The sequence below is a fragment of the Balaenoptera borealis genome, assembly GCF_965194805.1.
Source record: "Balaenoptera borealis genome assembly, chromosome: 5".
NCBI lineage: Eukaryota > Metazoa > Chordata > Mammalia > Artiodactyla > Balaenopteridae > Balaenoptera > Balaenoptera borealis.
In genome coordinates this window covers 143,680,211-143,694,190 of record NC_138862.1, presented here as the reverse complement: position 1 = coordinate 143,694,190, position 13,980 = coordinate 143,680,211, and the positions used below count along the sequence as shown (strand labels likewise).

Here is a 13,980-nt window from a genome sequence, read left to right as displayed (position 1 = left end):
CCTGTGAGTAGCTCCCCTCACCTTTAACCCGTTTCAGCAGCTGTCATTCTGTGTAACTTTATGCAAACTTATTTGCTCAAACGTTAACTTTGTTTTTGCAAAGTTCACTCATCTAATGTCTAGGATTACGAAATGACGTTTTTTGTGTGTCCAAATTGGATCACAAACAGTAAACAATTTGGGTACAAAGTTAAGCTAAATTTTATCTGGTAGAGATCCTGCTAAACCTATGATTTAGCTTTGTTCAAATTACGTTGAGCATGAATTGAGTAGGTGGTGTAAATATGTTCCAGCTGGTTCTTCCTTCCGTAGGAAACTGCTGAACACTTAAGGACAGTGACGCTTCCGTTTCCCACAAGGCATACCGTACCTTCTGGAGTAGTCTTCAAGTTAGTTAGGTATCTGAGTCTGTGCTATGGTTCTCTGACGATTTTGGCACGATCTGAGTAACACGGCTGACTGTATTGAGCAAGCTGACAATATTGTAACTAACTGTAAAGTCGGGAGCAAGCTACTTCGTGGTTTTGACCGGGAAAACAGTGAACTATTAGTTTTCAATATAAAGTATGAGACAAGCTGTCCAGCAAAGAAATGTTTGTTAAAAGGTCTAGTAAATAGTAGTATCTTGAATACTTTTAAGGCGCAGTTCAGTGAATTCAAACTCACTTGGTGGGATTTCCCTGGTGGTTAAGAATCCGCCTGCCAATGCAGGGGACACGGGTTCGAGCCCTGGTCCGGGAAGATCCCACACGCTGCGGAGCAACTAAGCCCGTGCACCACAGCTACTGAGCCTGCGCTCAAGAGCCCATGGGCCACAACTACTGAGCCCGTAAGCCACAACTACTGAAGCCCGCGTGCCTAGAGCCCGTGCTCCGCAACAAGAGAAGCCACCTCAAAGAGAAGCCACCTCAATGAGAAGCCCACGCACCGCAACAGAGAGTAGCTCCCGCTCGGCACAGCTAGAGAAAGCCCACGCACAGCAACGAAGACCCAGTGTGGCCCCCCTCCCACAAAAAAACAATGTAAACTCAATTGGCTCAGTTCAGTGAGTGCAAGCCAAGAACTACTGTATATAAAGATAGAAAACTTACTTATATGGCAGCCGCACTAGCCGATTTAGATTTAAAATTTCTCATCATGTTTTTTTGGGTAAAACAATTGTCACTCAGATATGGTCAGGTCATTTCCTGCCTTCTCTCCCGGTGTTGAGCTTCTAGCTTTTTTTGTTTGTTTGTTTGTTTTACATAGATGGATAAATCTACAGTTATTTTAAAATAATATAATAGACCCCGCAGTTTCCTCGTCTGCTGAATGCAGCTTAGAGCCGTTAGTACACAGAGTGACCGTGTTCTTTTTAAGTGCGTCATGAGCATGCAGGTACCTCCGCCCAGGGCCCTGGACGAGCTTCTCTGGAGCAGGTGTGTGCGCCTAGGTCCTGCCAGACTCCCTCCACTGTGGCGGGGGTGTTTCCCCACGAGAACCCACTTCTCACGCACGCACTTACCACCACAGCGCCTCCAAGTTGGAAAATGCTTTGACGAAGATACAGCAGAACTCTGCCTTTGGAAGATCATGAGTTAGATTACCTAACCTTCTCTAAGGCCCCTATCCTGCAAGGCTGTTGGATAGATCCAGAGTAACGTACCAATCCTAACACACGTGCTGGGTAGACAACACCAGCGCGTTCAGTCTGCATTACCTCTAGGCTCTCTGAGTAGCAAAGATCTATCAAGAAGAAAGAAACTACAAAAAAGGCAAAAGGAAGTAAATGAATACAGCAGCGTTAGGTGGTGGTTTTAATATTGTTTATTAGCACAGTAACAAATGCAGACTTAGGTAGTCCACAACATAGAACCAATCCACTGAGCAACTCCTATTCCACACCTTACAGTTAACAGCTTAAGGTATTTTACTACAGGTTTTCACAAGTCCTGATTCAAACCTCTATCTTTTCACAATAAAGTAGACTGGCATATAAAATAAAATACATAACTACTCATATTTCCTATATGGTGTCTTACAGCCATGTGTCCATTTTATATGTATGAGATGACAGTCTCTAAAAGCTGTTAAATATCACTGTTCCCCTCCAAGAAGGGGAAACAAATTCCAATTTTTTAAAACAAAAAACTGTGTAGTCTTGGAAGGACTTTACATAAATGGCCACGTGTGTAACCTGTACAAATTCAGCTGTTTCAGATTTACAGACTACAAGCAACTGAACCCAAACGTCTATTCTTCTCTGTACTGCATTTCAGCTCATACTGCAGAGCTAATGACAGTTTTAAAAGTTGCTATTACCAATTCTGTCTACTGTAGCAAGATACCTTAAGTTACAACAAAATCTTAGGAAATAAGACTGAATAATATCTGTTATAGAAATACCCTACTCTTCACCAACGCCCACCCTCCCCCACCCCTTCAAAATCATAAGCAGCTCTCTCTGTGACAGACAAAGAATGTAGAGAATTGTGACAACCCAATTTATGTAGCGTATCTCTTGGTCCACTGTCTGGCCATTCTGTCATGTTCTGCTCTGTTGGTCATATACTGAGTGGCAATACTTCCCACCAAGGGGTCGGCTGGAAGAAAAGAATGTACGTTACTTCGAAGAAGGGAAAAGAACATTTTTAAGTTTCAGCAGATAAGCTAGTGACAGCTTGCGAGGAAATGGACAGAGTGGCCGTGATCAAACCACTCCACCGTTTGGGATACTTTTCCTCCCGGACTTTTTTAAAAACAGTATGGATGCAAGGGGGTCCTGATCCAGACAGAATGGTCCCGCCCCGCCTCCTTAGTTCACTCCATCTCTCCCCCAACAACCACCCCCCACTGGAAGGGTCTCGCTCCTGCGTGTACGGGTACGGATCGCGCAAGGCCCTGGACTGCTGTGAATACCCAGCTGTGTTCACAGGACCTTCTGCTCGATGGCACCAGCTGTGACACTGAGCGCTGTGAAGTCCTCAGGGCCACAGCAAGCGAACGCTATTTACCTCTCTACACTGTTGACCCGCAAGACCCGAAGTTGCCAGGTCAAAACCCGTACTTCCGATTAAGTACAGTGTTTCTCTGAAACCTAAATAAAATCTTTAGTAATTAAATTTCTATTTCTTTTTCTAGAAAAAAATTTTAGTAAGAGGAAATTAAGGCCCAGATGAAACCACAGTCTGGTAATCACTAAGTGTACAGCAGGGAAACAACGCCACGTCAGTAAGCAGTTGTGGGCAGGTGCTGAGCAGACCCGCAGGCAGAGGGCGGGTGACTCAACATTCACAAGCGTGCGTGCCGTTTCTGTACGGGAAACACGCAAAAGGGGAAAAAAAATAAAGGGGAGAGAAGGAAGACGCAAAAACCTAAGGCAATCTTTTGTAAGTCTTCAGTTTATAACACCTTGTTGCTAGAACACGTCAAGTAATGGTGAAGTCGCTGCATTTTTCACCCAGTAGACTGAACTCTTGATTAGAACTTTTCTTGGAAAAGCAATGAGTTTCTGTCCCTTGAAAGCCCGTACAAAAATAAAATCTGAACTTTAGAAAATCTTAGTTTAAGTGGAAAATAACCATTTTCCAGGTGAGGAGGAATAAAACAAGGTAAGGAATTATTAACCTTACCAGGATTACAGTCTGTAAGAAGTGAGCAGATAGAAAGAAGGACTTTAGAGATGGTTAGTGCTGGACTCCAGTTATCTTTCAATATGTCCAAGCAGATAACTCCTTGACTGTTAATGTTACAGTGATAGATTCTTGTCCGAAATGTAACCTAAAAAACAAGACAGTGTTAAACGAAATCTGAACAGCAAACAATGAAACTTTTTACTAAATTGCCTTTTCAATAAAATGGTCCTAATTAAAACTTTTAAAGAAACAGACATTTGGTTTTCTTAAAAAGTGAACTGTTTTTAGAACAGTTTAACTAAGGCTGATAAGAGATAGGGTAAGAGACTATTTCACGAAATTGAGATTAGAAAGTGCTCACTGATACAATCTCAGGGATTTTCAATTTCATTGAAAAAGTAATATGCATCAACAAAAAGCAAGGTAACCTCAGTATTTTTTTTTTAAATTGAAGTATAGTTGATTTACAATGTTGTGCTAATCTCTGCACAGCAAAGTGACTCAGTTATATACGTTCTTTTTTTAATAGTCTTTTCCATTATGGTTTATCCCAAGAGATCGGATATAGTTCCCTGTATCGTTCTTGAATTCATCTTTAGCAGTTTTAATGTATTAAGTATTTTCCAAACGTTTCCAAGTTTGAACAGCTAGTTGTTTGCTGACCTCTTGTGTTAGCTGGTAGTACTACATGACCTCAAAGCAAGCTTTAGAATCTCATTCAAACACCACAGTGGGTACATAAAGACAAAGTGCTTAGCAAACAGTGATCACACACCTAAAAGGCTGAAAAATATATTTGAAGATGAGGTTTGTTTCTGCTTTTTCTGACCTTTATATCAGATCTTGCAGATAGTCGTGCCTACCTAAATCACAGAATTCACTTTAAACAGAATCTCCACAGGTGAGGAGCCAGAAGTGGGTAAGGACCACAGCAGCAGACGAGTCGACATCAGCCCCACGAACCTGGGTTATTTTGTCTGGTCTCCTACTTTTTGTGAAATACACTGAATCACTCCAAAGTGAAAAAACCCTACAACTTTACCACTTTTTTTTTTTTTAAAGTGACAGACTTGCAGTCACCTCTTCGGCTGCAGTTGTACCTCTTTCGCTAGCAGTCCACCCCATCCCCAAGAAGAGGTTTTCCTTCCGACTGGGCGAATGAGAATCACAGCTGAGTATTAACAGGAGACGGTGACGGAGCAACCCCTGCCCATCCTGGACGAGAAAGCCCAAGCTTGGGGTCAGGATCTGAACAAGACCAAAAGATGACAAGGAGCGGAATCCAAGGCTTGGTTTGGTAGGAGATTCTCTAATTGTTTTAGTGCGTGGATATTTTGACACCATTTTTATCTGTTCAGAAACTTTTTCTGTTGAGTGGGAAATAGGGGATTATTTATAGGCTGCTGACTATGTTCCTATAAATATTAGCAGGATTTTAGGCCCCATCAAAACAAAGTACTTACTCTTAGAAATGGTCTTTGCCAAAAGAGGCAAAGTCAACCCAAAGAAGTGTTTTGTGTATGTTCAAGTGTACTTAGAGATTTGTCAAGATATAAGAGAAATCTATTTTTTGCGATTAAAAACTCAATTTTAAAAGCCTGAATAATCTTCCACGGGAGTATGTAAACTTTAGCATAAATCCGGGGGACTTTCTTACCTTCGGAGGCTTGAAGGGATATTCCGGTGTGAAAGTGATGTCAAGGAAGAATACGCCACCTTCATACACGGACCCTGGAGGCCCGAGGATGGTTGATCGCCATTCATAGATGTTGTCGCCTTTGGGGCCAGCACTGTGAAATAATACACCAGACGGTGAGTAGAAGGCGGGGCGTCCCCATTTTTACAGTGTGTCCCCACGAGGGGGAAAGGTCGCCTCTCCTTCCTTTTTGTTTAGTGTGTGGATTCTCTCCACAAAACGCAGGTATCTTGCAGACAGGCCTCTGATGCAGGCCTCCGACAAGACTTAGGTCACGTATACGGTAAAAAAGGACGCTGAAACCAGTCTATGCCCGCTTAGCTGTGAAGAAGCAAGAAACCCCTCACTTCTCAAACCCTCTCCTTGACACATCATAAGAAAATGTAAACGATACTTTACAAAAAGAGAAACACCTCTCAGCACACCAGAGTTCATTAAATTAGTGACAAAGTTTTGCTCACGGCTACATCATCTTCGAGGACCATCTTAAGCACCAAAGCTTCATTTCTGACCCTGTGACTGGGGCTCTCCCTCCTTGTTCTTGTTTCTCCATAATCTTACCCTGAAAGGAGTCCAACGGATTGCAGTTCTCTTTACAGCAGAAACCATGCTGGGTGGGGGAGGCGGAGGAGGACGAAGTACGCGGTTACCAGTCATTCAGTTTTCACTGCTGCACACATCAGATTCCACAATCAGGTCCTCTCTCTACACGTTAAGCCACCCGCACCTGTGAGGTTGGCACTCCTCACGCGGAGTGACCCCGTAGCGCCCTGCTCCGCGGCGCTGTGTCGGCTCACAGCGTGCTCTGTACTCGAGCACATGAACAAACAAAAACACAAGCAAGACCTCCGAGGGCTAGCTAACACATCTGCCCACACAAGTAAGCGTAAGGCTCCGCTACCGAGAGAGCAGACCGCAAGTCTGGGCGACGGTCTCGGTGCCGATGCAGATAGACCTGCCCGCAGCGCGGGGTAACGGGTAACGGGTAAGGGTAACGGGTAATGGGTAAGGGGTAACGGGTAAGGGTAACGGGTAACGGGTAAGGGTAACGGGTAATGGGTAAGGGGTAACGGGTAAGGGTAACGGGTAACGGCGCGGACGGCTCCGCTGACACGGCTTCACTTGAGACGCTCAAGCCTAACTATCAACAGCCGCTTCGAGGACAGCAGTGTGTGTTGGCCGAACCACAAAAGGTCTTCACTTGGAGAGGCTTGTAGATCCCAGTGGATACACAGAATAACTTCTACAGAGCAGGCAAAGCTCTTTTCAACAAACGTATGGTGTGAACTGGATTCACTCCCCCCCCGACACTCATGGGCGGCCCACGCCCGACGCAGATGCTAAATGCCAAGGTTCCCTAACGCACAAGACAAGAACTGCTTGTCTTCAACATGCCCACTGCTAACTGGTTAGAGGTGGGGTTCAAGTCCTTCTAAGAGGAAGACGAGATGAAGAGGAAGGGAGAGGAAAAAAAAAAAAGGAAAAGAGAAAACCTACCTGTGGCCCTGTACTTTCCCCCCAAACCCACCAGAGATTTTTCTCTTTCAACCTGAAATTTGGAGTGAGACAAACGACAGACAACAACACAGGTTAGGGGCATGAGCTTGTAAAAGAGAACCAGAAGGAAACAAGCTGGGGGGAAACATGGTCTGGCAGAAAAGGAGGGAGAAGACGCGGACAAAGGATAGGGGCCAACGGGGAGGGTGAGGGCCCAAAATGGTCAAGAGGTAGAAAGCGTCCAGACGCTCACGGAGCACTTACTGGCTGTGTGACCTCGAGCGACTTACTCAGCTTAGAGCACCCACCTCACAGCAATGTTCTGAGAACTAAAATACTGATAATACGGGGCGGGGGGGTGGGGAGGGCATGACTATCTCTGCAGAGCGACAGGCCCACGGTCATCTCCCGTTAAATGGCAGCCGTCACCTCCGTTTCCAATTATCTGATTATCCCCACTGGCTCAAATACTGTGGTCCCTGAGTATCTCCTTGTGATGGGTATTCCCAACAACTATTAAAAACCTGTTTTACGCTGGACAGATATGAGAAGAGAGCTCGTTTAATTAACCCTGTCTCTACTATTAAGTGACACGTATATGCAGACACCAATCTTCGAGTTTAAAAAAAAAAAAAAAAAAAAAGACGACTTCCGATTCTGCATGGCATCTGACCACAGTTCTCACAAGGTGCGGGGTAGGGGGCGCTCTTAACCCGCCCTCTCCCTCTAAAAACATGCAGTAACCCCTCCAAGTGAAAGGATACAACTCTGGTTGCTGCTGCTTCACAGCCTGAGATTAGAACTGGTCCTTGGGCATCTGAAGGTTGCCGACCTGCTTATATGTTTGCATCCAGCATACGTACTTGAACAGAAAGTCTACAAACCATGGCTGATGCAGCTATGATACCTGATTACCAGACTGGAGTTAACTGACAAGTGGACTAAGCACACGAAGACGACACTGACACAGAGGCTGCAGATAAGAAGACAAACTATTCTCTCTTATCCAACTGGCTAAGGACTCACGGTATCTAAGACTTAAAGGCAAGAGGCCATCATGTACTGTAAACCCCTCTTCCTACAGATGAGGAGCCAAGGCCAAGGGCAGAAGCTGGGCCATCCCAACACCAGTGCATCGGCAGCCATACCGTTTTCCTCAGTCAGCCTGGTGATGCTGAGACCCAGAAAAAAACAACAGTAAAGTCAGTCCAACCCCGGCAGGGACATGTTTGCATAGGCCCAATTCTGCTGGCCCCTTAGCACAGAAAATAGATAAAAGAAGAACAAAGGTCTAACAACATGCCACTACAAGCAGATTTTATGACTGTACAGAAATTTCATCATCAAAATAATCTATGGAACTTTAAAAATTACAGATTCCTGACCCTTCAGCCCAGGCCTCCTGAGCTTAGACCTGAGAATCTACATATTTAAAAAGCTCCTCTGGGGACCTTTGAGCAGGTGGTCTGCATTTGGGACCCCCTTGTACAGGCTACTGGGAGTAGGACAACCAGTTTAGAATGCAAGCTTTAACATTTCATGCTTGTCACCTGTGATACAGCTAGAAATCCAAATCAAGATCTCTACTTGTTTGTAATCAGCTTTCAGTTCGGGTGTGAACCTTTCTGAAAGTTCAGAAAAAAGTATGGAGAAAGAGAGTTCAAGAATCAAGTACACAACATAAGCTTCAAAAAAGTGGAGAATGAAGGTGGGTTACAGTAAGAAAAATAATGAGTGAAATAATATCAAATGTAGTTGAAATGCTAAAGGTTTGGAAAAGACTCAACAGCACAGACCCCTAACCTGTGGGTCCTCAACCAGGAGGAGGCTTGGGAGTTACTGTGAGGGGTCTGAGAACCCACTGGAAAGACCAAGCAACGCTGCCTGAATAAAAACTTCAGCTATTCATTCTAAGGCTGTTATTGGATGAATTCACGTAGCTTTTTGTCTTATGCATTTTCTTAATCACAGAATAAAACAAAAATTATGATACGGGGCCTGAAAAACTTTTGCTTTTTTTTTCTTCCTTCCAATTCTCACTGGAAAAGTTAAGCTCGACTTGTCCAGAAGGTGGGTAGACAGACCCATGGCAAGGGGTGGGGGGCACGGGAGGGGGTGAGGGCAGAAGTCTCCAGCTCTCAGAAGGCCACTGTCAAGGAGAATCTACGTGAGGCTGTTCGGGGGAAGTGTGTCCAAGCACCCCACTCCTTTCCCCATAAAGTGACCAGCTGGACTCCCTCAGGTCAGCATACGCCTCCACCTGCCTTCCGTCCCCCTCCCTGTAACACAAAATACTTCTGGTTTCACAATAAGAAACGTAACTCCAATTTTAAATACCGGTTGAAGTATTCTAATCAGTCTAAGTGATTAGAAGGGATGGAAACTTCTGAATTGGGAGATGGGGGGACTGAATTTAAGGCATTAAGGAAAGATGGGAACAACAACAAAAAATACACATCCCTGTTTGGAGACAGTGAAACCCAACTGTGATTACAATCTCTGCAGGCAGCTGAGACTGAGAAGGGAAAAGGAGCCCATGCCTTCGCCTTCCAGATTCTGTTAAACAGGGACGTAACGTTTATCTGTAACACAAACACTCTTCAAAAGAATTCCCTGGCGGTCCAGTGGTTAGGACCCTGCGCTTTCACTGCCGAGGGTTGGGGTTCAATCCCTGGTCGCGGAACGGCCAAGAAAAAAAAAAGTGTAACACACAGAACTCTTATACAAGGCAAAAAGAAAGAACTGTGCCCTTAATTCTGTTTTTTCCCTTCTGGTCAAAATAAATACAGCCGCAGTAAACATTTTAAGAAAAATGACAGTAACTTCTACTTTTGACACAGTATTTTCTTATTTCTGTAGTGGTTTCTGACGCCCTACGGACCCACCAACAGTGGGAGCGGGGGTCGTATGAAGCCCGCCGGCTGGCAGGCACTCACCGTGCTCCAGGCCTCTCGCCTCCCAGGGCCTCCCCGCATGAGCGCTGGGAAGGGCCGCTACACGCTGCAGCTCTCCTGTCTCCCACATACTCTCTGGGGAGCTACACAGGGAGCTACACGAAGCACAGAGCTGCCGACGGGTGTAACTAACGCTTAGCACATATGGTCCTAAATAGAATCTGAACAGTATAAAAAGTAATTAATACAAGTCATTTAAGGTATCATCCAAAGAAAATTAATAAAACCAACTCTTAAAAACTCTCATTAGAGCAGTCTAACTACTGGCATCTAACGTGCCCTCTGGACTAACTTCTCCAAGAAAACCGCATAAGCCAACGTTTAAAAGCTTCATTTTGTTTTGTCTTAAAATCATGCTTTTCTCGGTCCTCCCCCATTCCCATCCTCAATATTAGTTTATGAAAAGACTTTCCTTCCATGTCAACAGTTAGAAACCAAAGTTACACTTCAGTTTTCAAAAGGTATCACCGATTTCTTATAAAGAATATCCTGAAAGCAAGGCAAAAATTATAATTGATTTTTAAAAATGGTATTTCTACCTGATCAATTTTTAAATTGTTATTGGGAGCGATGACCCTTGCTTACAAACATAGAAAACCCTAACTCAGATGTTCTTTTAGGCATAATCCTGAAAGACGACTCAGTTATCTAGTCTCACACTCCAGAAAAAAGTGAGGGATGAGAGGTCAGGAGACAGAAAGATAAGAAACGTGCCGCAGGCGAGCGTCTGGACAGCAGCAGCAGGCCGTGAACGGGTGCCGGCGTACCCCGAGAAAGGGGAGAGGCTCAGAATCAGCTGGTTAGCAGCTCGGTTCTTCCCACCTAAAAATCCCAAGTAATCCCTGCTATTATCCCGCAGTACAATGAGCGACGTTTCATAAGAATAAAGAACTGGCGCTTGGCGTAAACGATCGTCCCCAGGAAACGGGATGCGGCAGAGGCTGCGGACTGGCTTGTCCATGCGTCTTTCCTCCTCTTCTTTGTAGGAGCGACATGATAAGGCAAAACTAGTTGCTTACGTAAAGTGCATCACTCACATCACAAAATCCCCCACATGCCCCCATTTCAGCAGTAGCCTTAGAGCAGTGGTTCTCCATTGGGGGTGAGGCTGCCTCCGGGGCAGTTTTGGATGTCACGACTAGGACGGGGCGCGGGGGGCGCTACTGGCGCCTTGTGGGTAGACGCTAGATGCCGCTCAACATCCTACGATGCCCCGGAGAGCCCCCGCAACACAGGATTCTCTTGGCCAAAATGTCAGCAGCGCCAAGGCTGAGAATGCTGCCTCAGGGAAGACGTGCCCTCAATCAGACCAGGAGAGAAGAGCTCCAGCGTGAATCCCTGCTGTCAGACTCCGGTGCCCACCCTCTGGTCTCTGTCCCACCGCTCAGCGCCTGGCACAGAAAAAACATTCAACATACACGGCTGTCATCACTGTAAGTTAGATTTGCGGGACTTCCCTGGTGGTTAGGATTCGGCGCTTTCACTGCCGTGGCCCGGGTTCCATCCCTGGTTGGGGGAACTGAGATCCCGAAAGGCAAAGGCAGGCACTGCTCGGCCAAAACCAAACCAAACCAAACCAAAAAAAATTAGATTTGCACGTGTTCTAGTGTTCTACAGACCCTTGCTACTCAAAATGTGGTCCCTGAACAAAGCAACACCAGCATCCCCTGGGTGTTTGTTAGAAATGCAGACTCTCAGACTCCGCCCCAGACCTAAGGCATCAGAATTTGCATTTTAACAAAGTCTCCAGATGCTGCCTAAGCGCATTAAAGCTTGAGAAGCCAGCTATGGAGAAACTAAGTGGCAATGAATACCAACTCTACTTTCCAATCTTCTAGACTTAGGTGACCATTTATTTGTATTATCTAGCTCTCTCCTTCTCTGTAATTCTCTGTAGTAAGAAACAAGTATTAACCCTGGTGATGCCTTGCTCTGTTAAGACTGTAAAATCAATACCATACACAGAACTTAGAAAATGCTTATAGGAAGAGATCCACAATCAAATCTACGCTCCCTACAGCAAAGCACACTACTCAAAATCCATTCTTAATTTACTCTCCTTTTCCTAAGAAATTCAAGAAGAATATGGTAAAATAGCACGAATCTATTTTATCAGTTTACCAGAGGGAATCCTCATCTCCCACAACTACCTCCCAACAGACAGACGCTCTAGGGAATGAAAGCCGCCTTCTCCGTGAGGTCTGCTTAACACAACACGCCCAGAGGAGTTTTATAAACACAGAACCAAAAGCTGTGCTGTCCTGGGCATCCCCTCGTAAAACAGTAACCGCGTAACCTAGAAGTGAGTGGCAGACGGAACGTGAAAGATCAGCAAATCTCGCTAGTGACCAGCCGGCTGGTGACGCGGCCAGGTCAGGGCGATGAACCGCTGGGCGCTGCTGGGGCGCTGCTGGGGCGTCCTTCCCGGCAGCCCTGCAAGGCCTCCTCACACAAGCACGAGGCAGGGCCGCTTCGCACACACCGTTCTGGCTACTGCCCCTCATAAAGAACTTTCAGGCCAAGGGCCGGCCAACCTCAAGCACTCCCCAGAAAAGCTGGTGCCCACGTAAGAACTCACATCAGTGGTATCCTGCGTGTCTAGGCAGTTACTCCGGAACAGAGTGGGTCCAAATAGGGGGTACATTTTCCTACATATGAGAGGGAAACGAACTCAAACTTAGGATCGAGAACAACACGACCCATGTCCACCAGGAAGCCTTCCCACAAAGCCCCCCAAAGTCGTGTTCTCAGAAGAGAACAGATTTGTCTGTGGATTATTTACACAGACTGCTACAGCTGTGTGGGTGCACAATCTCTCTTACATCAGATTGTCAGTCTCTAGAGAGTAGTAATTTCCCACACATACTACAGGTTTGTAGGCCTGACAGTGATTAACAGTGTTTAATTAGCTGGTCAAAATATGCACCACTGTTTAGGATTATATGACAACGTTTCCAAATTAGGTGAAATAACAAAACACCACGAAAGCTCAATCCTGCCCAGGTAGCCATTCAATTATAGTTTTATCTTACACGACTGCTTTAGAAAAAAGCAACAAGTCCTTCTGGAAATTCACATTCCAATACTGAAAAAAAATCAGATGCACATAAAGACACAATTTTTAAAAGAAAACTAGTTAAAACTAGTTTCAAGATAATTTGAAAGAGACTCCCTTAGGGATAGTGAAAGAATTGCAGACCTAAAAAACCACGGCCCTCTGGGGTTCCTTACTCCCAACGAGGGACGGCTGAGTAATGAGAGTTTTTAGTTAACTGAGCCAAGAATCGTGCTTTAACTTCTGAACTATTGGGTATAGAGTGAGGGGTAGGTAGCGAGCAAGTGAAATGACAAACTAGTGCAAACCACGTCAAGGGACTAAAACATCAGACTGGGGAGGGGGGGAGAACGACACGTAGGAAAGATTGCAGAGAATTAAAAGATCAGCACGCCCGGTGTCTCCAAAGCCATGTTCCTACACAATGTTAAACAGGCAGCTATTCAGGATTAAGGTGGATCGGCCAATAGCTCTTTTCTGCAGGAGCCACACAAGCCTGACTTAGAACCATTCTAATTTGTTTTTTTTCCCCAGAGAAGTAAGAGAAATGGTCAGGGCAGGTCAAGTTCTAAGGCTGTCACTCCTGTATCGCCACTGGAAGAAGCCTGAGAGTCCCATGGCTGAGTCCTGAGTTTTCAGGTGCAGTGCTTACTTACATCAGCATACACTGATGTAAAACTGCGAAGTGAGCACCGCTGACCCTTGAACAACACGAGCTTTAACTGTGAGGGTCCACTTATGTGTGTATTTTTTTCAGGCAATATATTAAAAAAATCTGGGGGGATTTGCGACAATTTGAAAAAACTCGCAGCCGAACTGCATAGCCTAGAAATATCGAAAAAATTAAGGAAAAGTTAGGTATGTCACGAAGGCATAAAATAAATGTCGATACACATACAACATACAAAATATGTGTTGATGGATGTTGATGTTACTGGTAAGGCTTCCGGTCACCAGCAGGCTATTAGTAGTTGAGTTTCGGGGGGAGTCAAACGTTATACTCAGGCCCCCCAACCACTGCGTTGTTCAGGGGGCAACTGTAAACAGAAATCGGTTATTAGCCTGGCTCTTACAGTCATCAGTCCACAGGGTCTACTAAGCACAATCAGCTCACCTGCGGGGGTGGCAACTGTACTGTGGGTAAATGAGAGGCAGCTGGGGGAA

The 13,980-nt window shown here is 45.3% G+C and overlaps 1 protein-coding gene across 2 annotated transcripts in view; it reads right to left on the bottom strand.

Moving 5' to 3' along the window:
* Positions 1-1,788: 1,788 nt before the first annotated feature.
* Positions 1,789-13,980, bottom strand: part of UBE2E1 (ubiquitin conjugating enzyme E2 E1) — a 74,743-nt gene continuing 62,551 nt past the window's right edge. For both annotated transcript variants that reach the window (XM_082392826.1, XM_082392827.1), the window contains 3 exons: positions 5,272-5,404; positions 3,612-3,759; positions 1,789-2,582 (listed from right to left, as the gene is read on the bottom strand). In XM_082392826.1, the coding sequence (XP_082248952.1) occupies positions 2,485-2,582; positions 3,612-3,759; positions 5,272-5,404 (379 nt within the window). In that variant the 3' untranslated portion in view covers positions 1,789-2,484. The remainder of the gene's footprint in view (positions 2,583-3,611; positions 3,760-5,271; positions 5,405-13,980) is intronic.